The sequence below is a fragment of the Delphinapterus leucas genome, chromosome 17, assembly GCF_059928025.1.
Source record: "Delphinapterus leucas isolate spDelLeu-1000000601 "Yukka" chromosome 17, BTC_Dleu_Yukka2, whole genome shotgun sequence".
Taxonomy (NCBI): Eukaryota; Metazoa; Chordata; class Mammalia; order Artiodactyla; family Monodontidae; genus Delphinapterus; species Delphinapterus leucas.
Genome location: NC_143145.1, coordinates 74,453,107 through 74,478,123, shown reverse-complemented (window position 1 = coordinate 74,478,123; position 25,017 = coordinate 74,453,107). Strand labels below are relative to the sequence as shown.

The 25,017-nt window shown below is 39.7% G+C and overlaps 1 protein-coding gene across 1 annotated transcript in view; it reads left to right on the top strand.

Annotated features, from left to right (window-relative positions):
• Positions 1 to 16,840, top strand: part of DNAJC5B (DnaJ heat shock protein family (Hsp40) member C5 beta) — a 48,043-nt gene extending 31,203 nt beyond the window's left edge. The window contains exons 3-4 of the mRNA XM_022595380.3: positions 3,300 to 3,471; positions 16,714 to 16,840. Coding sequence (XP_022451088.2) covers positions 3,300 to 3,471; positions 16,714 to 16,808 — 267 coding nt within the window. The 3' untranslated portion in view covers positions 16,809 to 16,840. The remainder of the gene's footprint in view (positions 1 to 3,299; positions 3,472 to 16,713) is intronic.
• Positions 16,841 to 25,017: the final 8,177 nt, after the last annotated feature.

The following is a 25,017-nucleotide window of genomic DNA, read 5'->3' as shown; positions in this document are numbered from 1 at the left end:
TGAATTGGATTGTTTGTTTCTCTTGAAAACAATTTCTTAGAAGATCATGATATTAGTCACTCTTTTAGACTCCATCTCAAAGAAAGTCTAACCTTGCTATATTACTAAACTCTTACAGATAAAAGGAGCTGTTATTTAAGGATCGTTTTTGCTTTAGCTCACCAAGTAATTATAAAATACAGCATGACTTAAAATACTTCTAGACATTAATTAGATTTGAATTTGAAGCCTCAGGTTAATTCTGACTGCCCTCCCTACCCCCATAATGACAAATTAAGAACTGACTCATTGCTAAAAACCTAAAATAATTTATTAGTGTGACAACTGTTTAAAAATTCTTATGGGACAAATTTAGCCATGTACTTTCCTATCTATAGCATAGGCTACATCAGCAAACACAGTACTGCGGAGAATACATGGTAATTAGGTCATAGGTTCACATGGAGCCTGCTGGGAAGTAGTGGAGAAGGAAATGAGGGGAAAAAGGTAAGAATTAAATAGGGCAGCACACTGAGTTGGCGAGAGAGAGGAAGAGAGAGAGAGAAAAAGGATATCTAGTCAAGAAAAAGGCAAGATTTTTAAGGACTTAGTGCGACCGGAATTGACTTTTGACAGTAAATTTTGTGGGATTTCCTAAGAATCCCTAGTACATGCATGCTTGGTGATAGTTTTATATTTGTTTATGAGTATTAATATCCTTATCTTCTGATAAAAGTATATTTACATATAAATCATACATATAGTCCATCTGCGTCTTTTTTGGACAGTTCACATACATGTAGTAAGTTCGCAGTTCACACATTTTGTGAAATCAGATGAACTCACACTCATATGAGTTGTAATTAATAAAGAAACAGCAGATCTCCAGAGGCAGATGTCATGTTCAGTAGTACTCTGATTGCTACTTTCTTCCACTAAAATAAATCTTCCTAAATTGAATAGTTTTATATATGCAGGATGAGAGAGAATATGTTTTTGTTCATAGGCATGGGGAGAGAGAGTCTGCAGCCTGAGGCCTCATTTGCCTTCTGCAGTCCTCAGAATTCCTTTTCTTGGGGATAACTGGGACTCCCACTGAAACCTCCTTTCTTTATCACTCAAGACTTGGGAGGGAGACAAGTCTCTGCCTCGGGGATGTGGAACTTCGAATGAGAGTGTACATACTGCCAATGTCATTTATGATGATAGTCTGAATGTTTATGTAAAATACAGGCTTCTGTGGGAACCCAACCCCCAGGTATGACACTATTTCCATGGGAAGGTACATCTGGAGCTCTAGATAATTCACACACTAGCACCTGACTGCATATTGGGGCCTACCTGCATAAAAAGGAGAATAGATTTCCTTGCCCAGGAAGTTGACAAAATTGATCAAAATTCATATAGACAAGCAGAAGCTGTTCAGTAGTGTAAGAGATATACATAAAATAATTCCTGATGTGGCTCTTTAAAAATAAGGCTACAAAGAAATCTACCTTCCCCTTCTGCTTGTGCCAAAGCCTAACTGCCCAGTGCCCTTTAGAGTGGCCTGGCACATAGTGATCATGTATTAAGTGTGCATTACATGTATGAGTCAGTGTACCAATTTGAAAATATTTTAAAAACAGTGGACACCTACTTATGCCTTGTGCTGCACTAAGCACCGCGAGGATGAGGCAAGGCTATTTCTGCAACAGGCAAGTAATCTAGCTGGAATAAAGAACAAAACAATACATGTATCAAAGGAAATTTTCAGAGAGGAGAAAAAATATGGGAATGGAATAGTGAAAGCAAAAAAGGTCAAAAGTAGGTAAAAAAAACGGGGTGCTTGTTGGGGCACTGGCTCAGGAACACTGCACAGGAGGGTCTTAGAGGCAGTTGGTGAGGAGGAAGTGTTTTTATACTTTTCAGAGTAATTTAAGAAATGTATGACTCTGAAGATGTAGAGAATCCATAGCAAAAAGATTATAGGTGTGAGGGTGTATAAAATCACTTTCTATTTCAAATAACATACTTTTAATAAAATCATAAACTTATTTTGCTCAATTAACAAAAATGGGCTTGTTTTCACTTCAAATTGGATTGGGAGAGTTTAGTCTTTTAATCTTTAGCTATGGCAAACTTAGTGAGGAAACCTTTTATATGCTCGTGGGGAAATCCTGGTGCTGTTCACTAGGAGGAACAAATCATTTGTTTATCTACTAATCAATTAATACCTTCATTAATTCAGTAGGCATTTCCTGTCTACCACACTCCAGGTACTAAATCCTTAGGTAGAGGAGGGATTGAAAAACAACTAACATATAGTTTAGCCTTGAAGAAGTTCACAGTCTGAGACAGAATTATAAACTCATCACTGTCTTAAAGTGTCAACAAAACAAGACTATGGTGGACATTTGTATGGCATGCAGTTGGGGCACAAAGGAGGGAGTAGTTGTTCTGGAGGACATGGGGATCAGGAAAGATGTCAGACAGAGGATCTTTGAGATAATCTTAAACACGGAGTGGGTATTTTCTAGATGACTAGAGAATGGGACAGTGGGTGTCTAGGCAGATGGTTCCATAGGGAGAGCAAAGCTCCGCAAGGATGGCAGGAACAGGGCCATGCTGGTGCAGGGAAGGCACTGGAAGAGGCCAGATGACCATTAATAAGGAGCTCCAGCCTTTTCTAAGAGGCAGGAGAGTCGCTGCATGGGTTCAAGAGAACATGTCAGAAAGCTCCAGCAGCGATGTGCAGAGTGGGCTAGAGGCAAGAGGGGAAGCAGGTAGGTCAGTTAGGAGGCTACTGAAGTATCCAGAGCAGAGATAAGGGGATCCATTCTAAAGCCCTACCAGTCAGGAGAGAGGCAATGGGGAGAGGGCAGAGATGGTGAGGAGAGAGACTGCAGGACGTGGTGACTGAGAGGAATGTGGTGGTGTCAGGACTGGCTAACCCTAGCTCTTCTTGGTGAGAATGATTCAGTGCCCTTGGTTAGCCCATGTGACCTGTAGAGGTTATGTTTGTTGGTTTGTTTGCTCTGCTCTTAATAATGATCACCATGGCTTAAGAATAAAGAAGAAAATGTCATACTTCATTATTTGGCTGCAAGTCACTTGTTCCTGGCTTAACTTGTTAGGTGAAACTTTATGAGGAATTTGTTTCCAAGGAAACTAAAAAGATAGTCCTCCATGGAATAAGGATGAGGGTGAATATGTGGTGTCTGGGGTGAACTGTGATGCCTTCAGGTCTCTGGAGGTACATGGGTCCACACTTGATTTCTGGGGTCTCCTACACCCCACGACCCCTCACCCCTGTTTTGCTTTGCCTCTGGTTCCCCTAGACTTTGTTTGTCATCATTGGCCTCTTGACCGGCTGCTATTTCTGCTGTTGTCTGTGCTGCTGTTGCAACTGCTGCTGTGGACGCTGCCGGCCTAAGTCATCGATGCCAGAAGAGGACTTCTATGTGTCCCCAGAGGATCTTGAGGAGCAGATCAAGACTGACATAGAAAAAGGTACAGCAAGATGAGAACAGAGTAGGGGGTGTCTCTTCATAGGCCTGGCCAAGCACCAGGCCCCATGGCGATGGCCATCACTAAACTGAGAGCGATACAACAACCAAATGGGGGGAATGCCGTAGACTTTTACCTTTGGTACCTCTTTTGGAGAGGATGAAAGGACAGTTACCTTTACCAGCCACAGAGAAAAGCAGAACCTAACACTGTCAGAAAGAAGTCATGAAATGTGCTGATCACAAGGCAAAGCTAGCACAATTCACAGTCGCATTACAAAAGAGTGAACTGTGGGTTCAGGGAGGTTTGGGTGGGAGTGCCCAGGGGTAGGAGAACCAAGGTAGAAATTTCTCCCAGGAGAAGCATTTCAGCCTGTTACTTTAGGATCTCTATTCAGATAGAAGGGAATGGACATCAGGAGAAGTCAACAACCCTTGACTTTCCTTCTTTTTGATTACTTGATAATGAGTTTTGGGTAAAACTGGGGGAGGGTAGTCTTTCTTCCCCAGAAATGCAGCTTCCTTCCAAAACCACACATTCAGAGCTAGCCTCAAACCAGCATCAAGAATACTGTCTGATACAAACGGGACTGTTTGCTTTGTTAAACCACCTGCACATGCCTGTCAATGTGTATGCATGGCCGTGATAGATTACTTGATTCTTCAAGTTCACTAGACCCAGCAATGATAACGAAAAAATGTAAAAGAAAGACAACAATCTCACAGAATTCACATCATCAGGAATACTTCATATTCTCTGGGAAATGCCTTTGTTTAAACAAACTGGAGTCAAACCTGCCATCATCCTTTCTGTCTTGCAGCCATAATCCTACTGTCATTTTCTCCTGCAGAATGCATCATTATTCTGGGTAACAGACTTCATCGCTAAGTCACAAAGAAGCCTGGACAGCCAAATAAACAATTCAGACTGACGCGCTGCTGTCAGAACTGCGGAAATTAGGCATGGTGCGCTTCGTGTACCGTACTCTGATTCCTTTGATCACAATGAAGCAGAAATTCCAGGACATCAGACAGAGGAGAGACTGTTTAAAGGCTTCCAGATCCTTTCAAATTCCCTATCCAATGTGATGCTAAGTAATATCCAGTTATTACCCACCCTGAGTCCAGCTTAAGGAAGGGAGTCTTCAGTCACGTGAATTGTACTTCGTCTCAGGCCATTTTAGGATTGGGAGATCAGAGAGGACAGAAGGGATTTTCCTGCAAGCTGTGATTCCTTTCCATGGGGACCACTGGGTGGCCAGTCTGGCAAACAGGGGGTTTGTTCTTACCATTTTGTGTTACTGCCCCTGGAGCCAAATTGTAGGCCCACCGTGAAATACAATTACAACTTTCTTTTGCTTCATTTGGGATATAAAATGACAAATCTTCTAACAGGGCATACACACCAAAAACAGCAAGCAAGCTGTATTACTCGTAAATGGGTTAAACAGATACACACGTATGAACTCTTCTTCAGGGAAGAGCCAGTGACTTCGGCATAAGTTGCTGAAGAATGATGAGCCCGGTGCATTAACCTCATCTGCTCTTCTGAGGGAGATAAACTGTTACTAGATCATGTCAGGGGTCGCTGGGCCCATTGTTCATAGGATCTCCCACAATATCCATCAACCCAGTCCAGTCACTGACAGAGGATAGGAAGGGGCAGTTAGATAGGAGAGTACTGTCATCGGCACCCACTGTGTCAAGCTTATCTTAACTTTTCCTTTATAGTGCGGGAACCAAGTCTAGGTGAGCTGAACCTAGATACCTCAAATCCAGTGTTCCACACTTTTCTGAAAAGCCTCAAAGTCTTTCCTTTTTAAATTAGATAAAAGCTCCACCAGGGCATTTCAGCAGACCTTCTTTGCAGAAGATTTCTTTTCTGGAACAGAAATTCATACTCAGTGCCAAATTCCACCCAGATTTCCTTCCTGCAGAGTTGTTGGTGATAAATCTACATGCCGTTCACTGTTCCCAGTTCTGACACCCCGGAGCTACCAATTCCATTGCAGAGGTCAGATTCCAGACTTAGTAGGTCACGAACCCATTTGACTGTGTTACTGTTAGTCTTAAGCCAAAGGAAAAGCTCTATCCTATTCCTAAATATTCAAAAGCTCCTACGCAGAGTTAATGAAGGTTTTCAAGGGCCAGAAACTTACACAATTTGGACAGTCCTTTTAGGGAAAAAGAATATCAAATTACAAATACAAAATTAGATCTGAAAGTGAATACTTATTTATAATGAAAAAAAGAAATTACAAAAAAATTGCAAAGCTTAAAAACTGATAAATGTCTTAAATATCATAAAATTTGAAAAACAGCAACAACTTAATTAACTGCCTGACACACCTTTATAATACTTTCCCCCTATGCTTTCTGGGCGCGTATTCTTTGATTGCCTCTTCACTTAATAATAATTTCATTAATATCATTTCCTTAGGGAGAATAGAAAAATTACTGTCCTTCCTCTAGTATGTTTCTTCAAAATTTGTTTTTTATTATTGGTAGATTAGAAAAGTTTCAGTTTTACAACTCATTATTGATAATGCTGTCTAACTTTTTAGGGATTGTTATCAGATTTAAGAAAACTCCTATCTAGTTTATTTCATATATAAGATGTAAATTTGGAAGAAATTTTTCCACAGACCAATTCTGACTACACATTTCAAACCTTGTTGCCCCTCCATCACCCAATACTTCCAGGATCAGAGCCCACTGGACACATTCATAATGTGTGACACCATGTCTGGCATGGATCTTCATGTCCCCTAAGCAATTAAATTGGGATAGTGAGCTATAGGAGTTATCTCTAAAGCCATTGTTATGCCAGTATGGCTAGCAATAATTATACACAGAGTTGCTGCAAGCCACAGAAACACAGTTTCTGTTCAAGACTAGTGGTACAGGGTGGGATTTGCTAGTAGAGAGGAGAGATTTGCTTGGGTTATTGTGTCTCTTTCAAGTATGTGAAAGAGTGTAATCTAACTTCTACCCTTAAGAAATAAAGGAGGGAAGTTCAAAACAGTGGCATCTTCAATATTCCCTGGTAATTTTAGAACTTGTAAACTGATTCCCATCTCTTTCTCAGAATAAAAATATAATCCCAGTGGCATTCTAGGAACACAGGGGAATTTTATTATTCTTATGAATCAATTAGGAGCAAATAGAAGAGAGACAGTGTCTTGGGGGGTTGTCCATACCCCCTTTTTTGTCTTGGAAAATTTGAAGCTTGAAAGATAAAGGTGACAGATACCAGGTTATTTCCCTTCCTTTCAAATGTTCACAAATTAGAAGTTCCACTTTGTGAAATTTTGAGTGTTATATTTAAAACAAGCTCATTTAGACCTTATACTCCTCCGTTAGATAAAGGCCACAATGCAGTCAGAATTCTACCAGTCAAGAGGGCTTTACAGAACATCTTGAGGTAGAACACCATTCCCTGGGACCCTGTGTGTCTGTGTGTGTGTGTGTGTGTGTGTGTGTGAGAGAGAGAGAGAGAGAGAGAGAGGAAGAAAGAGAGGAAGGAAGGAAGGAGGGAGGGAGGGAGGGAGGGAGAGAGGGAAGGAAGGAAGGAAGGAAGGAAGGAAGGAAGGAAAAGAAAGAGAAAAATGAAGAAAAAAGAAAAGGAAGGAAGAAGGTATAGAAATGAGCATAAATGGAAACCTGTTATCTCTAAATACCCTGGCAAAGCAAACCAAATATACAAGAGATAAGCTCAATTTTTTTCCAAGCTGCAAGCAGTGGACTGAAAACTCCGTTAAACTCAAAAATTTTCTTGCAGAGTCATGATTTCCCCACTTTTTTGAAGGAGAGGAAATAGAGTGTTTAAGGGAGAAGATTTTCTAGTGGGTTGACCTTGGATCTAAAACTGTGAGATTCAGGGCACAGGAAAATCTGTTGACTGCTTAACTGTTCTTGCTACTCACCTGGATGAAACCCAAATAAATTCACAGCCACTGAGCTGAAGAGGCCATATGGCTTCTAATTAGACTAGCTCCCAGCCAAGATATTGAGACATTTATTACATTTGCTGTTCAGCATTCATCACACTTTATTGCCCAGGAAAAGGGCACCAAGGAAGAGATTAAATTCATCCTTCCTCTTTTCACCAATCCCACTCAATCTCCTTCCTATCCCCTTCCCCCCAGTCAAAAGGAACTGATTTCTAAAAATAATTCATGGAAAATAATTCTTGCAACTAGTCCAAAGCCCTTTGCTGCTTCTTTATATGAAAATAACAAGTAAGCACCATCAAGGCCCTGGGCCGGGACAGCAGGACGAGTGAGTCAGCTCAGAATGCTACCCCAGAAGCTGCTCAAAGTGGACCCAAGTGGACCCAAGGTTTCTTCAGATTTTGCCTGCTAAGGTTCAGTGAGCAAATTTACTAGACAGTCTTTTCACAGAAAACATTTATTGAGCACTTAATATTTGCCTGACACTACGCTAGGGGCTAGAGAAAAGAAAGATGTGGTCCCTGCTGTCTTGGACCTTACAGTATCGCAGAGGAGATGGGAAGACAAGTACTCAACAAATAGTCACACAATGAGCTAGCTAACTTACAGGTATGATAAGTCTGCCAAAGGAGAAGCACAGGGGCTGTGACAGTGAAGACTAGGCGGGCCTGACCCGGATGCAAGTGAGGACAGCTTCCCAGAGGAGGTGACATTTAAAGCTGAAAACGTAAAGAATGAGGAGTTAGGGGTGGGAGATTACGGGGAAGGAGAACCGTAGAAGGGAGGAATCTTGACACCAGCACAGCATCTGGCACAGCACCTCCCAGCATCCTGTGGATAATGGTGAATGGACCTCTAGATGCCAGGCAAGGCAGGGATACTCACATTAGGCTGTTCTAGTGAACAGTTTGATCAAGGAACTGAATGAAGAGGAAGTTATGCAGAAAGCATATTTGCAAATAACCCCAAACTGGGATATACCCAGTCAAGGGCTCAGACCATCAAAGTGAAATGTGATAGATGGAAAGCAGCTGGAATCCTGGACAGTTGGCTAGATAAGAGCAAGAGCAGTAGGATTTTAACTAGGATGAGGGGAAAGGGAGTTGAGAGAAACCCAGGAGGTTCTGAGGAAGAAAACGCAAAAAGGTAGAGGTGAAATATTATTCAGCCATAAAAAGGAATGAAGTACTGATACATACGACAGGGTGGATGAACCTGGAAACATTATGCTAAGTGAAAGAAGCCATACACAAAAGGACAAACACTGTATGATTCCATTTACATGAAATATCTAGATTAGGTACATTCATAGAGGCAGAAAGCATACTGGTGGTTGCCCGGGCCTGGGGGGAAAAGAGGAACAGGGAACAACTGCCTAATGGGTCTCCTTTTGGAGAAATGTTCTGCAGCTAGATAGAGGCAGTGAATCATATATTTAGTTAGTACACTGTGAATGTACTACATTGTTCACTTTATTTATTTATTTAAATTTAATTTTATTTATTTTTGGCTGTGTTGGGTCTTCGTTGCTGCACGCGGGCTTTCTCTAGTATGGCGAGTGGGGGCTACTCTTTGTTGTGGTGTGTGGGCTTCTTATTGTGGTGGCTTCTCTTGTTGTGGAGCACAAGCTCTACGTGCACCAGCTTCAGTAGCTGTGGCACGTGGGCTCGGTAGTTGTGGTGCGCAGGCTCAGTAGTTGTGGCGCGCGGGCTTAGTTGCTCCGCGTGGGCTTAGTCGCTCCGTGGCATGTGGGATCTTCCCGGACCAGGGCTCGAACCCGTGTCGCCTGCATTGGCCGGGGGATTCTTAACCACTGCACCACCAGGGAAGTCCCAAATTTTTCACTTTAAATGGTTACTTTTATGTTATGTGAATCTCACTTAAATTAAAAAATATCTGTAGTAGAGGAGAGAAGGGATTTGACTACAGAAAGAAACTAAACACCCTTTCTTCAGAGAAGGAGAAGGTTGTTTCCTGAAAATTCACCCATGGAAGGGAGTAGAGGATACCACAAAGCATCAGTATTCACAAAGTGTGGGGAAATGGGAAAGCTGATTATCAGTCTTTTATGCAGCTACCTTGAGAGCAGTACACTATTAGTAGCTAAGACAGAAAAGGGCTTTGAAGTCAGTCCCATTTCAAGCCCCGACTCTATTAGTTACCAGTAGAGATTTTGGGGGTAATTCACTTAACTACTTTATCCCTTAGTGTTTTCACTTATCAGGAACATACAAATGAACATTATGTGCCATTACCTTTAGGTTCTTTGCTTGCTGTTCCCTATTTAGAGGTAACTGTTACCCTAAATCATCTGTAATCATTTTCCTTTTTAAAATTTCTGTTTTATTGAGATATTTAATTGACATACAGCACTGTATAAGTCTGAAGTGTGCAGCATAATGACTTGCCTTACATATATTGTGAAATGATCGCCGCAGTAAGTTTAATTAATATCTATCATCTCATATAGACCACAGAAAAAGAAAAAAGTGTTCTTTTCCTCGTGATGAGAAGTTTTAGGTTCTACTCTGTTAGCAACTTTCAAATATGCCACAGAGCAGTGTTAACTGTAGTCATCATATTGTATATTACAACCCCAGTATTTATTTGTCTTAGAACTGGAAGTTTGTACCTTTAACCACATTTATGCAATTCCGTGTCTCCTCACTCTGCCTCTGGTAACCACAAATCTGATCTCTTTTTCTATGAGTTTGGGTTGTTTTTGTTTTTTTAGATTCACGTATAAGCGAGATCATACAGTATTTGTCTTTCTCTATTTGACTTACTTCATTTAGCATAATGCACTCAAAATCCACCCATGTTGTCACAAATAGCAGAATTTCCCTCTTTTTTTTATGGCTGAAAACTACTCCATCGTATATATACACCACATTTTCTTTATCCACTCATCCATCAATGAACACTTAGGTTGTTTCCACCCACTTCTTGGCTATCATAATGTAATCATTTTCTTACTATTCTTTTTAGTATTACAACTATATATATTTATGTTCCTAATCAAGTTTATTGCTTGGTTTTACATTTCTGAACTTTAAATCAATGAACTCATACTCAACAATTATCCTTCAACTTCTTTTTTTTTCACTCAACATCATATTTCTGAACTTCATTCGTACTGTGATTGTCTTTCATTCATTTTCACTGTTGTATAATATTCTTCTATGAGAATATCCCAGAAAATTTATTTATCCATTCTACTGCTAGTGGGTATTTGGGTATCCAAATCCACTTTTTTGCCATTACAAACAGGGCTATTACAAATATTCTTGTTATGAATGTCTCCTGGTTCACGAGTGCTAGAGTTTTCTAGGTATTGGGTTGGCCAAAAAGTTTGTTCGGCTTTAAGTAAAAATAAAAGACACATTTTTCATTTTCACCAAGAACTTTATTAAACAATGTATTCATTAACTGAATGAACTTTTTGACCAACCCAATATATACACAGGAGTGGAATACCTTAGTCAAAAGGTGTGCATATCTACAAGTTATTAGATAACACCAAGTTGTTCTACAAAGTTGCTGCACTAATTTCCATTAGCTACTGAGAGTTCCTACTGCTTCACATCCTTGCCCTCACTAGACTATAAATGTGTGCCAGTCTGGTGGATGGAAAATGGTATACCTTTGTGATTTTAATTTTTTTCTCCTCGAAGCCTTTCAGAATCTTACTGGTTGTTTGGGTTTCTCTTTCTTTGAAATGCCTATTCAAGTCTTTTGCAGGTTTTTATTATATCATTTGCTTTTTTCTTACTGACTCTTTTTTGGGGCGTGGGTATTGACTCTGTTGATCATGTTTGTTTAAAATGTATTTTCCCAATTTGTGGCCTGGTGTTTCACTCTTTACGGTGTCTTTTGATAAGCCAAAGTTCTTGATTTTAATGTAGTCAAAATGTCAATATTTGCCTTTATGCTTAGTGATTTCTGTGTTTTGATTAAGAAATCTTTCCCTATCCCAAGGATATAAAGGTGTTCTCCTATATGGTCTTCCCTATCCCAAGGATATAAAGGTGTTCTCCTATATGGTCTTCTCAAAGTTTTATAGTTTTGCTACTCATGTTTACGTGTTTAATAACCAGGAATTGATTTCTGCAAGTGGTATGATGTAGGGTTCCAACTTCATTTTTTTCCATATAGAAAACAAATTGTCCCAGCACACTGATTTCTAGTCTTGGTTTTGACATACATTAAGTTTTAATAGATATATGGAACAGTTTCTGGGCTTTCTGTTCTGGTCTGTTGGTCATTTTGTCTATCTATATGCAACACCAGGCCCATTTATAATAATTCATAACACTGTTCAGGCAACTCTTCCTAATTTGCTCTTCAGGACACTCTCACATATCCTTGGCCTTTTGCTTTTCTATATAAATTTTAGAATAAGCTTTGTTAAGTCCTGTACCAAAATTTCTTTAAGCAAAATATTTGGGATCTTGATTAGAATTGCAGTGACTGTAGATAAATTAGGAAGAATTGACATCTTTAAAGAATGTGAGTCCTCTAATATGTGACATGGTATACCTCTCCATTTATTTAGGTTTTCTTCGTTGCCTTTCAATAAAGATATCTCTTTTATATCTTTGGTTGCATTTATTCATAATGCTTTATCCACTTTCATACAATTATAAATAAATTATCATAGATTAGTTGTTGACTTGTTTCTTAGTATATAGGAATGTACTTTTTTTTAACATTGATTTCGAATCCAAGAAACTAGCTAAACTCTCTATTTCTAATTATTTATCTGTAAATTCTTTAGGTTTTCTACATACCTATCTATAACATTTGTGAATAGTGATAGTTTTGATTCTTCCTTCCCTTCCCTTATCATTTTTTTAGCCTTTTCCTTGCCTTTCTGTGTTTGTTGAGACTGCCAGTAAAATGTTGAAGAGAAGATGCTTTCAAGATTGCATAATGATCGTGAAGTTTGCTGTAGGCTTTTGATCAGGTTTAGAAAGTTGTCTTCTATTGCAATTTTGTTAGAATACTTTTTTCTTCACCAATTGAGATGGTAATGATTTTTCTCCTTTAAATTGTTCACGTGAAGAACTATATGAATTGTTTCCCAACGTTAAAACAATCTTGAATTCCTGAGATAAACCCAAAGCAGTCATAATGCATTAACTATTTTATTTTTTTATGAAATGTGTTTGCTAATATTTTGTTTTAGATGTTTGCATCTATGTTAATGGGTGAGACTGGCCTATCATTTTCCCATCTCAAACTTTCCTTATGGGTTCTATACCAAGATTATGCCTCATAAAATAAATTAGCAGTGTTCCTCTTTAACTCTTGAAAAGTTTGTGTATTACTGGATTTATTTCCTTCTACAGGACTGTGTAGACCCTTCTGGGCTAATGTGTTTTTACACAAATTTTAAATTATGGATTCAATATATTTTATAGGCCATTTAGGTTTCCCTTCTTCTTTATTAAAACAATTAGTTCTTCAAAATTTCCTCTTGTTACCTTTTACACATCTATAGTATCTGCATTTTTGTCCCATTTTTCATTCCTTATATTGGTTATTTCTGCTTTCCTTTTTTAGCCATTCTCACCAGATATTTGAAAATTTTATTCTTCTCAAATAAATGTTGTCAGTTTTATTGATTCTCCTGTATATTCTCTCTACTTAATTTCTACTTTTTATTATTTCCCTTAATTTATTGTTGTTAATTTTCTAACTTAATTTTTATACTTAATTTTCAGTCCATCTTCTTTTCTGATATTAAGCTATTAAGGCTATAAATTTTTCTGTAAGTACCAGTTTGGCTTTACATACACACACGTACATATATGTTCTTATAATCTAAGTTTGAAACATTTTCTTATTTCCATTATGATTTTTTTCTTTAATCTATAAGTTAGGTCTATATGTGTCTTAATTTGTAAACCTGTGGGGTCTTTTCTTGTTCTTTATTATTGTTTGTGTCTAACTGAACTGCAGTATTATCAGAAAATGTGGACAGCATGAAACAATATTTTGAAATGTCTTGAGGCTTGCTTATAGCCTAGAACTTAATTGATTTTACATATGTTCCACATTGCTTCAAAACAGTACATTTTGCATTTGTTAGGTTCACTGTTCCATGTATGACTATTCAATAAAGCTAATTTGTTGTATGTATTAGTTTGCTAGGGCTGCTGTAACAAAGTACCACAGACTGGGTGATTTGAGAAACAAATTTATTCTCTGGCAATTCTGGATGTTAGAAACCTAAGATCAAGGTGTCACAGGACTGGTTTCCTTAAGGCCGCTCTTCTTGGCATGTAGATGGTCATTTTCATCTTGTGTCTTCACAAGGCCTTCCCTCTATGTATGACTGTGTCCTAAGTACACAAGTCATACTGGACTAAGGCCCACTCTGAGGACCTCATTTTAACATAATTACCTCTTTAAAGACCCCCTCTCCAAATATGGTCACATTCTGACAGACTGGGGATTAGAACTTCAACATATGAATGGGGTGGGGGGCAGGGACACGATTCAGTTCACAACATTACACTTTTCAAATCCTTTATAACCTTAAGGATTTTTTTGCTTGCTTTATCCGTCAGTTACTGAGAGAAGCATTCAATTCTTCCACTGTGCTGATGGATTTTTCTATTTCTCTATAAAGTTCTGTCAATTTTTGCTTCCTATATTTTGAAGCTGTTATTAGCATATATAAGTTTAGAATTTTTATGGCTACTTGGTTAATTGAATATTTTATTATTATGTAGTTACCCTCTAGCTCTAGCAATGCTTTTTGTCTCATACTTTGTTTTTAAAATACAGTTATATTAGCTTTCTTTTCCTTAGTGTTTGTGTAGTAAATATGTTTCCATCCTTTTATTCTCTATGTTTTTCTGTCCTTATGTTTTTTGATGTGTCCTTTGTAAACAGCATATTGCTGGGGGGATTTATTCAGTCTGGCCATGTTTTTTCTTTTAAATAGAGTCCGTTTGTATTTTTTATAACTAATGATATATGTTTTTTTCTATGAACTTACTCTTTGTGCACAGCCTTTAAGAAAACAGATTCTGAGAAATACTGCCCAGGTTTTAATACTAGCTCTATTCCTTACTACCTGTGTAATGCAGGCTAGTTACTTAAAACATTCTGTCCCTCAGCTTATCTGTAAAATAGCTATCATAATTACCCTACCTTGTAGTGCTATTATTGAGTTAAGATACATAAAGCACTGAGAACAGTGCTAGACACATAAAAAGTACTATATACATGCTTTCTGTTAATATTTTATTATTATAATTATCACTTTAAGTTGGCATATTTTTTCTGTTTCTATTTTCTTTCCTTTTTTTCCTTCTTCTGTACTGATAGAATTTTTTTTTCACATTCCATTTCTTTCTCTCCTCCAGTTTGGAAATTACATTCTCTGTTCTATTTTTTTAGGGCTGCCTTAAAAAGTTATCAAGCGTACTTAAGTTACCAAAGTTGAAAGTTAATTCTTATCTTTACCCTCTCCTGAACAATACAAGAACTTTATAACTCTTTAATTCTGATCATCTCCTTTCTGATTTACATACCATTGTCATAATTTTATCTCAATTTTAAATCTCATAAATTATTATTGCTTTATATAATAAATAATTGTTTAGTTTTACTTATATATCTACTAATCATTTCTATATACAGCACAAATTTTTCCATGTGATAACACTTCTTTCTGTCTGAATTATAACTTTTAAATTAGGTCTGCTGGTGGCACAACTTCTGTTTTTATTGTCTGAAAATACCTGTAAATCATGCTTAAAAAAATAAATGTAGCAATAAGAGGGTTTATCAACAAATTTAGGTTGATATCTTCTTATAGTATATTGTAAACATAATTTCATAGTTTTCTGGCTTCCATATCTGCTATTGGAAAGTGAGATTGCTTTAAGAACCGTTATCCTTAGTGTTCTTCAATATCACTAAGATGTTTAAATATGAATTTCTCTTTAATTTACCCTAGTTGGTTCTTCAATCTGTGGATTGGTGTCTTTTATCAATTCCAGGAAATTCTCAGCCATTAAATCATCAAATATTACCTCTACTCTTCTTTTCTTTTCATTTCTTTATGAAAGTCTTATTAAATATAAGTCAGAATATCACTCTATTCTTCATGTCCTTTAGCCTCTTTCCTATTTTATATCTTTGTTTCCCTGTGTCACATTCTGATTAATCTCTTCAAATCTGTCTTCTATTCCATTAATTCTCTCTTTAGCTGTTAAACCCCATTCATAAAGTTTTAAAACTTTCAGATGTGTTAATGTCTAAAAGAGATTTTTTATTATTATTAATTTCAAAATCCATTTGATCACTTGAAAAACAAATCTAATTCTTTCTTATTCTGTGTCTGGTAAGTGCAGGATTTGAAGTCTTTCTGGGTCTGACTGGCTTTCTGTTGTTTCTACTGGCTCTCACTCAGTGTGCATTGTTCCTATGTGTAATGTTCCCCCTCCCCCCACCTCTCTCCCTCTCTCTCTATTTCTCCCTATCTCTCCCATCTCTCTGTTTTTTACTATGAGTTTATGTTTCTTGCAATTTGTGGGGGATTCTTTGAGGGCTGGGTTGAAGGTTGGGGCCATTCACTTCTGCTCTGTGCTTTTGCACTGGACCATTTTAAACTAAATTATTAGCCTGAGGTTTCTTAGAACACACAGGTATTGTAAATTTGACCTGCCACATTGTGTGCTCATTAGCTTGCTAACAGACATTTTTAAGGGAGCTCTTCACTTCCTCATCAAAACTCAAGACTAGCAAATTTCCTTGCAGATTTAAGGCTATGGTGATTTAGATAGCACATAACCATTTGGGGTACTAGCTTTATGTGGAGAGCTTCCTATTAGACTCTTCACCCAAGCAAACTCTGGGTCTTGGCCTCTCTCCCAACCAGAGCCATGTATGCAATTGTCCACTGCACCATTCTAGAGGTATCTTTCATATAGATACACACTGCAGTCTATATGACATGGGTGGCAGCCCTGTCCTCATCCCCACAAAATGGTGAAAACTAAAGCTCAAGTTTATCAGCTTTAGAAACTGCCTCAAAGTGAAACCTGGGCTTAGTGCTTTGGTTTTATAATTCTGTAACTAATAGAACTTAAATGAAGAATAAAGACAGTGAGTGTATCCTCCCTTTTGAAGTCCTTTAAAGGGTAGGATCCTTAGTATCTTAGGAATTGAAATGATTTGCTAATCATCATTTCAACAAAAATATCTACCACTTGCCCCATTAAATGAAATGTAACATAAGAGGGTGTTTACTGGTTTTCTTTGTTTATTTTTAGATATGGACTTTCCAGTCGTCCTCCAGCCTACAAACGCAAATGAGAAAACACAGCTGATCAGAGAAGGACCTCGAAGTTATTGTACAGACTCTTAATATTGAGCCCATTGAGGGTCCACAGTACCTCCTCTTGGTTCAATCATGTCTCCAGGTGGTCTTGATGGGGGATGGTAGGGGACATGAAATGCTGTGAACTTTTCCACATTTGTATTTTACTTTTAGGTTAAGGAAAGATGATTGCTACATAATTTTCTCAGTATGCAGATTCACTCTTTGAGTAGAACTCCTAATGGAAACACACATTCCATCTGAATGAATAAAGGCCTGAAGAGTTGTTTTATGCTCCTTGTATGAGGTAAGACAGTGGCACTGGACAGGCTTATGAGCCTGCCCTTTATGTGAGCCAGACCTCGTTCCTTATAGACTAAAGTAGTATTTCAAAACCGAAGCCACTTTTCATCTATTTAACTAAATGTAGTATTCATATCTGCCTTTAAATATCAAGAGCAAAACATACATGAGAATTTAGGAGAAACATTTTGTGTGTGTGGAGATTTTTCCTGTCATATTCAATATGGCTATAGAAATATTTCAAAGGCAAGAAGAAATGATTAGGTAAAGACAAATCGTATTATTTTAAAGTATATTTTTGAAAGATTACAAATTGTCACTTACTGAAAACTGACAAAACCATGAAGGAAGAAGTTTTGTGTGTACTTGTAGATTGGCATAAAAACAAACAAACAAAAAAACTTCAGCCTGGTTAAATGTTATAAATGATCCAGAAAGTCATTCTGGGCCCAAACCAGCCCCAAACAATGTGTTTAACAATTTTAATTTAAAATAATTTTTGTCCAACAGGCTTAGATTAGCCAGACTAAGAAAAAGAAACACATGAGGTAAAGGACAGAATTCTAAATCCTACAGCCTAAATTTAAATTTAATGGCATATCACTCACCCCATCTTCAGTGGGATTAATAACACTGACCAGAAAATGCTCTGCTCTGTGCACGTTGAACATGTATGCTCAGAGGTCATCTCTGCATTTACTTGCTTGATCCTTATATTCATCATGTGGAAGAAACCATATGCTATTTCTAAAATAGTAAGCAGCAAGTGTTTGTTTTTTTCCGGGTCTTCCTTAGTTCTTTATGTAATATTGCATTTTTCAAGATCTTGTTATGTTTTTATGTAACACTGCATGAAATGCTGTTTCCTTTTTTTCTTTGTTTCTTATTCTGCCTCACCACCAAATTACCGTTAATTAAAGTTAAATATACATTGTAAGTGGGAATTGGTGTTATAGCTGATAGTTCTGACATAACTAAAACTCTGCTCTAACTCTTGAGTTACTGGAATTTTTTTTTTAAATCGACATAATTAAGTAGAAAGAGCCCTGGTTTGAACATTAAGAACCTGGTTCTAATCTAAGTGCTCACAAACTAGCCCTGTGACCAAGTGAGATGAGAATAATATGGCTAATCTCTCTGACTCTGTTTTCATATCTTCTCTGTTCATATTTCTAATTGCTGCCAAGATCAGGTGAAATAGTTGAAGTGAAAGAACTCTGAAAAGTCAAGTATTTAACAAGTATAAGATGGTTTCACATGACTTTGTATATGTTGATACACAAAGACAAATGTAATGTGACTCCTTATGTATATAAACTCTCTCATCCAACAAGACCCATGAAAATACCCAATACTAACAGTGCCAGTGACCAGTAAGTGCTCAGAACTCTACTCAACAATTGAGTGCTACTTTCCATTTGAAGGGAACAATGAGATAAACAGCCCCATCTGGGGATAATTTGAGCCACTACATTTCCTTCCTGAGGCCTCTAACCAAAACATCAGTCCTGTTTTTGAACAGGAACTTACAAGTCATAAAGCTCATCTTCTTTCTCTCCCAGACCTCTTTTTTCTTTCTTACACGGAATTTTTTACTTCCACTCCCAGCTTTCCCAGAGAGATGGTACAAGAGTGGTCGCGATGAGAATAGGGCAGGAATTAGAATCAGAATCAGATGGTGGAATTCCTGGAGGCATTCTGGCCAATGTTTCCCACATAGGGCTAGTTTCTAGTTACCACGGTTGTGGCAAATGCATGCACATGGATGTCTCTGAGTGAGGGAATGAATTCTACAGAATGCCCCTTAGCTACATAGAAACAAGGATCAACTCTCCATCTGAGGGGCCACGTAAGCATCTTGTGGAGTTGCCATCTGGGATCACCTGCTATTATTCTGAGTCCACAAGCATCTTAGCAAAGAAGCATCAAGGAAAGAAAGGACATGCTGACCGTGATCCTCAGCAATGGCTGCATGGCTCCGGTTCATGCAGGGTTAAATAAACTGCCACTTCAGTGGCTCACTACCTAATCCTGGTCTCCAGGCTATCAGAGAAGGGGATTTCATATAAGGTTTCACAGGTCAACCATTTATTTATCGTTTTGCTGTCTTACATCAGAACATAAAAATATATATGCATTTTTATTTACCAAAATACACACATTTTATCTCTTTGAGCATAAGTGACATTCTATTTCTACATTTCAGTGACATGGCCTGGTCTGGAAACACACTTACTGGCAATGCACTGGCTGATCTTCTGACCTATAGAAAGGGTTCCAATTAAGGCTACCTGATCTTTGTGACAGGCACAATAATGGTCCCCCAAGATGTGCACATCCTAATTCTCAGGCCTTTCATGGCAAAACAGATTTTATGGATGTGATTATTAATGACCTTAAGATAGGGAGATTATCCTGGATTATCCAAGTGGGCCCTATCTAATCACTCTGGTCCTTACAAATGGAGAGCCTTTCCTGACTATGGAGAGAGAGATGTGAAGACAGAAGAATGGTAAGAGAGATACAATTGACAATCAGAGAATGACTAGAGATATGCTTTACAGATGGAAGAGGAAAAGGGCCATAAGCCAAGGTGTGCAGGCAGCCTCTGACAGCTGGAAAACTCAAGGAAATGGATTCTCCTCTAGAGCCTCCAGAAGGAAACACAGCCTAGCAAAACATTGATTTCAGCCCACTGACACCCATGTCAAACTTCTGACCTCCAGAGCTGTACGAGTTCAACACTAAACCAGTGCTCCTCACTTGTTTCTTCCTTGTCCTTTTGACTCCTTATTCTATATTCCTCTTTTGTTTCACTCCCTCATCCTGTCTCTTTAATTTTACTTTCTGCTTTGTCCCTTCCCTTCCGTTTCTCAACACTCCCGTCTCCTTCCCTGTCCTCCTCTCCCACTTCCACCTTTCTTACATTTGACTTTCATTTCCCTGTTTTAGTCTCCTAATCTCTCTGCTCACCATTGTCAACCCTCTGCTTTCACATTTACTGAAATTTTTAGATAAACTGAACTTGTGGCAATCTACCCCAACTGGTGTAGGGTGCAGAAGGGAGAGACAGGAAATAGCCTGGGTAACAGGATATTAGTAAAGGAATGTCTTCCCTCCTCCAACTTCAAGCACGAATAATCATAACGCTAATAGGTAAAGGGGCAGCAAAAGTATTTTTCATTCAGTTCTCTGAGTATATTGACAAATAATTTTAGAGACCAAATTATTTGAATGAATGGCAAGGTAATTTATTAGACATTAATTTTGGTTTGTCCTTAGTACTGTAGGAATCTCACTCGAAGGAATGAGTACTCTCCTGATTTTTTTTTTTTTTTTTTTTTTTTTTTGAGGTACACGGGCCTCTCACTGTTGTGGCCTCTCCCACTGCGGAGCACAGGCTCCGGATGCGCAGGCTCAGCGGCCATGGCTCACGGGCCCAGCCGCTCCGCGGCATGTGGGATCTTCCCGGACCGGGGCACGAACCCATGTCCCCTGCATTGGCAGGCGGACTTCCAACCACCGCGCCACCAGGGAAGCCCTCCTGATTTACCTTTAAAAGGTCACTCCCTTGCTGCCCTAGCCTCACAGGTTAAAAACAAAGGTAGTCAGACACATGGAAAACAACCACCTATGTATGCTTTTGTTTGGGCTGTTGGAAAGGTGCGTGCTGGGAACTCCCTGGTGGTCCAGTGGTTAGGACTCCACGCTCTTATGCCCAGGCTCAATCCCTGGTCGAGGAACTAAGACCCCACAAGCCATGAGGCACGGCCAGAAAAAAAAGAAAGAAAAAAAAGATGTGTGCTGAAATTTTAGGAAGAGAAGTACCCCCATCATGAGGGGCCTCTAGACTAAAAACAGGTTGGAGAGTTTTGGGGAGCAGTTCCCAGAGTAGCCCAGACTTGTGTCCCCACAGAGGAGAGGCTCTGGTGAGATAGCACTTGGATGCCTCGGTGACAAAATTAAGTCAGGACTTTGTAGACATTAAGATTCTTGGGCCCACATCTGGCCCCTCAAAGTAACCACACAGAGTTGGACACTGAGACCTCAGGAGCAACCAGGGGACAAAGACATAAACCCTTGCAGACCCCTTATAATCTGAAGAAGGGGAAGGACTCTCAACACCCGGCTGAAGTGAAATTTCTTGCTATCCTGTTAAATTGCAGCTCTAAGCCAAAGTTTAATTTAGAACACACCATCAAGAGACTTCCCCCAGATCTTTTCCCAAATGTCATTCTTTGCAGGCTTTCTAGACCACACTGCCTAGGACTGTTAACACCCTCCACCTCACGCTTCCTATTTTCCTTCCCTGCTTTTTCTCCTTAGTACCTTTTTATCTTTCTCCCACACCACAAGGCCTAAGATTTTTGTCTGTTTTGTGCCCTGAATTCCCATTGCTTAAAAGAGTGCCTGACACATGGTAGACAGTTGGGGCATATTTGTTAAATGAGTAAATTTTTAACCTGTGTCATAGAATAAAGAAATTCCTACCTGCTAGAAATGCAGAAGCTGCTAGAAACCTTAGTTTTTAGGGAGGCTTAGCATATTAATAGCAAAATTAATTAATTTAATTAATAGAAAAATTAATACATTAGCTTGGCACCCAATCAAACCTCTGGCTCTATTTCAGAGTTATCTTTTTTTTAAATTTCATCAGCCAGCCATCCCTTACTCCTCACTGATAAGAAGGCGAATGTCCATTTCCAGGCAACAGTCCTTCTCCAAGCAGAGAAAGACCTTTATTCAAGAAACACAAGTCCTCCTCTCCAAAACACCTCTTCTTCCAGCCTGCAGCACTCCTAAGCACCTAAGTAACAGTCATCTTCATATTATTCCTGAGCAGTTCTAGACCACAAAGGGCCAGAAATTTAGATTCAGTCACGCATAACCCGTTTCTGTAAAACAAAGTCATTTCCAAATTGTAGGTGGCTCAAGTTAGCAGTGATTTCCGGAACTACATCTTAGAGTCAGCATTTACATCTGTGCTTTGCACAGTGCTAAAAATGAAGAGACTAATAAATACCTGTTGATTAATTCTCACAACATATACCACTTCTGAGAAAAGTCTTGCTCCAAAAGGGGACTTAAACATGCTCAGTGCCAAAGTGTGATACAATTTTCTGGAATTTTCATGCTATTCCAGGGCTGTCCCCAAGAAGCAAAACTAAATTCCCAGAATCATATCAGCAGCTACAGGACAGCGGTTAACACATTCTGCTCACAGCTGGGCTGCCAACGGAGCTTTCTCATAGCTGAAAATCTGATTATCAGCTTCTCCAACGCCTGAGAACCCCCAGGCACATCCCTGTTCCCAGAGCCAGGAAGAAGCATCTTACCTGGGAGGGTTTTTTCTTCTTACTTCTGAGTAATCTGCTCTGGTACCCAAATATCTCCACTCCTGAGATGTCCAGATTCATCTCCAGATTCATCTCCTTTCATCTACGACACGCTTTTTCTGGTGAAGAATAATTGGGGGAAATTTTTTAGTACAGATATTCACTTTGGGAATGAAATTCCAAAATTTTCTCTAATTTTTTTAGAATGATCTATTTGGGCATGTATACACACTATTTACTAAACTGATATTTTCAGAATTATTATAATTGCAAAAAGCAGTATTTTAAAGCCAACCTAGATTAGCTTTATAAAAGTAAAAAATGAAAGCCACCAAGCAATGAAAAGTATTGCCTATATACTGATTAACTTATTAGCATAACAATTTTCTATAAAATGCCTTCATTTCAGAAGTTTATTGTATTTAGCATGGAATTTATTTTTTTAACTCAAAAAATAGCATACTAGGAAATTTAATTTTCAGCTACCAAAACCTGAAAGATACATGTTATTCTGAATACGAGGGTAAAGTTTTAATAGATTTTAAAATGATTCACTTCCCTGCTTATCTCCTGCTTTTCTTAGTTCTCTCTCTTACCTCTTCTCAGCACATCCCATCCCCCAAGCTAAAGGATTTGAAAGGAGGTGGAAAGTGTTGGGTTTTAGGATCACAGGTGCATTTTTATTTGAAAAAACATGATTCATCTTTTTCATAAATTAAAAATCTGTTGCAGGAACAATAATTACCAACAGTCCCCGTGCTCAGGACCTGACACTGTCCTAAGAGCTTTATATTAGCTTCATATATTTAATATTTACATATTCACTTAATGCTCACAACAACCTGTGGGACAAGTACTATCAGCATTATTATTCCCCAGTTTTCAGACAGTCTAAAACAGAAAGGTGAAGTAACTTGGCCATGATCACCCAGTTAGTGAGGGGTAGAGCAGGCTGGTCCTCAAGTCCACGATATTAACAGCTGCACTGTATTGCCTCTCCACAATGATCTTACATTTCCAACTACATTTGTCCTTCTTGAAAACGAACCTTCTACGCCTCCCTGCCCAGATCTTTCCCAGGGTTCTGTTATTTTCAAAAGAACTGTCACTCCTGTCACTCCTTTTATAATCTACCTTTCTCTTCAACTGCCCTTTGCCACTCAAGAAGATCCCTCTAGGGAATGGCCCTTACTTAATTCCCAGTGACTTCCTCAAGTAAATCCTGGAAGACTCAAAATCCTCAAATTCCTCAAGAGCAAATTCCTGAAGGCTTCCTCTGTGCCCTCCTCCTTCCCCTGCTACCTGCAGCACCTGCTTCCTTGGGAAGCCCGTGTGCCTTTCGTAGGGCTACCTGCCACTTCTCTTGCCTGACCAATAACTGCAACGTTAATCAAGTGAGTGAGAAGTTGGATTTTTTTTTTTCTTCAGGGTGTTTTTAGTCTCTGTTAATCATACAAATATTCATGTATACAGTCAGGAGAAACTGCCTCATCTTCGTCGCCTCCCAGGCACCAGGAGGCCCCACCGCAAACAGCCAGCCAGCTTGCTTGCTGCCACACCACTGTCCAGAAGGAGAGGGCAGCAGCTCCAGCATTCACCCAAGGAGACAGAGAAAAGGCGAGGCAGGGTGGGACGGGCAGTCAGCTTACAGTGCTGGGCCCTGGCAACGCCACCACCCTCTCCCGCTGGGGCTCACAGTGAATCTGGGGAGGGGTTTATCCTTATGCCCACTTCCCACCTGGGCCACCCTTGGGCCACACCAGCTGTCTTGGTGAGGTTCTCTCCTGGCTGGAAGTGCCTTTGATGGACGTTAGGTAACAGCCAGTCCTTGTGGGGGGAAGAGAAGGCTGTTTCTTGTAGAAAAATGCCCCCAATTCAACTGTCCCCATGGCAAAAAGAAGAAAAGCAGGCACGCGTGCACACACATCCACGCACACCTCACTCCGTGCAGACAGACATGTTCCTCCCAAGCCTCAGCCCCTCTGCCTCCCCCGCCGGCCTCAGGTCCTTAAGGATGCTGCCTGCCTCACCTCGCGGGTGTCAGACACTGGTGGTCCTGCCCAGAGGCAGCCTGCGACTTGGTAAAGAGTCCAAGAGGAACAGACTACTGGGGCTGAGAGGGTAGCCTCTGCTGGCCCACTAGGCAGTGGAAAAGAGGGCCTATGAGGACTTGCTCAGAGCCCACACCAGCGAGAAGAGGCAGGACGAATGGTACTAAGGGCCGCCAGGCCCTGGGAGGACCACGGACTCCTTCCGCCCCTACTCCGCGGCTGGCGCTCGCTCTGGCCTCTGCAAGGAGCGCACCGCTCCAAAGATGTGCACAGAAAGGGTTTGTTCTTGGGAGAGAATCCAACGTGCTTGGGACAATTACCTTGCCAGGTGAGACTGCCTAAAAGCAAGGGGAGGAGCAGAATCCTTGTGGCAGGCCCAGACCCACTGACGGGGACCCGTGAAGCCACTGCTGCATAACGGCGGGCAGCCCCCCTGGGAAAAGGGGAAGGGGCACCTAGCGTGGGGGAGATGAGGAAGCCCGGAGCCCAGCGGGTGTAAAGCCTCCCATGATCCTGCAGGGGCAGCTGGAGATGTGATGCTTTGAGGGCTATCCAGTGAGCAGAATG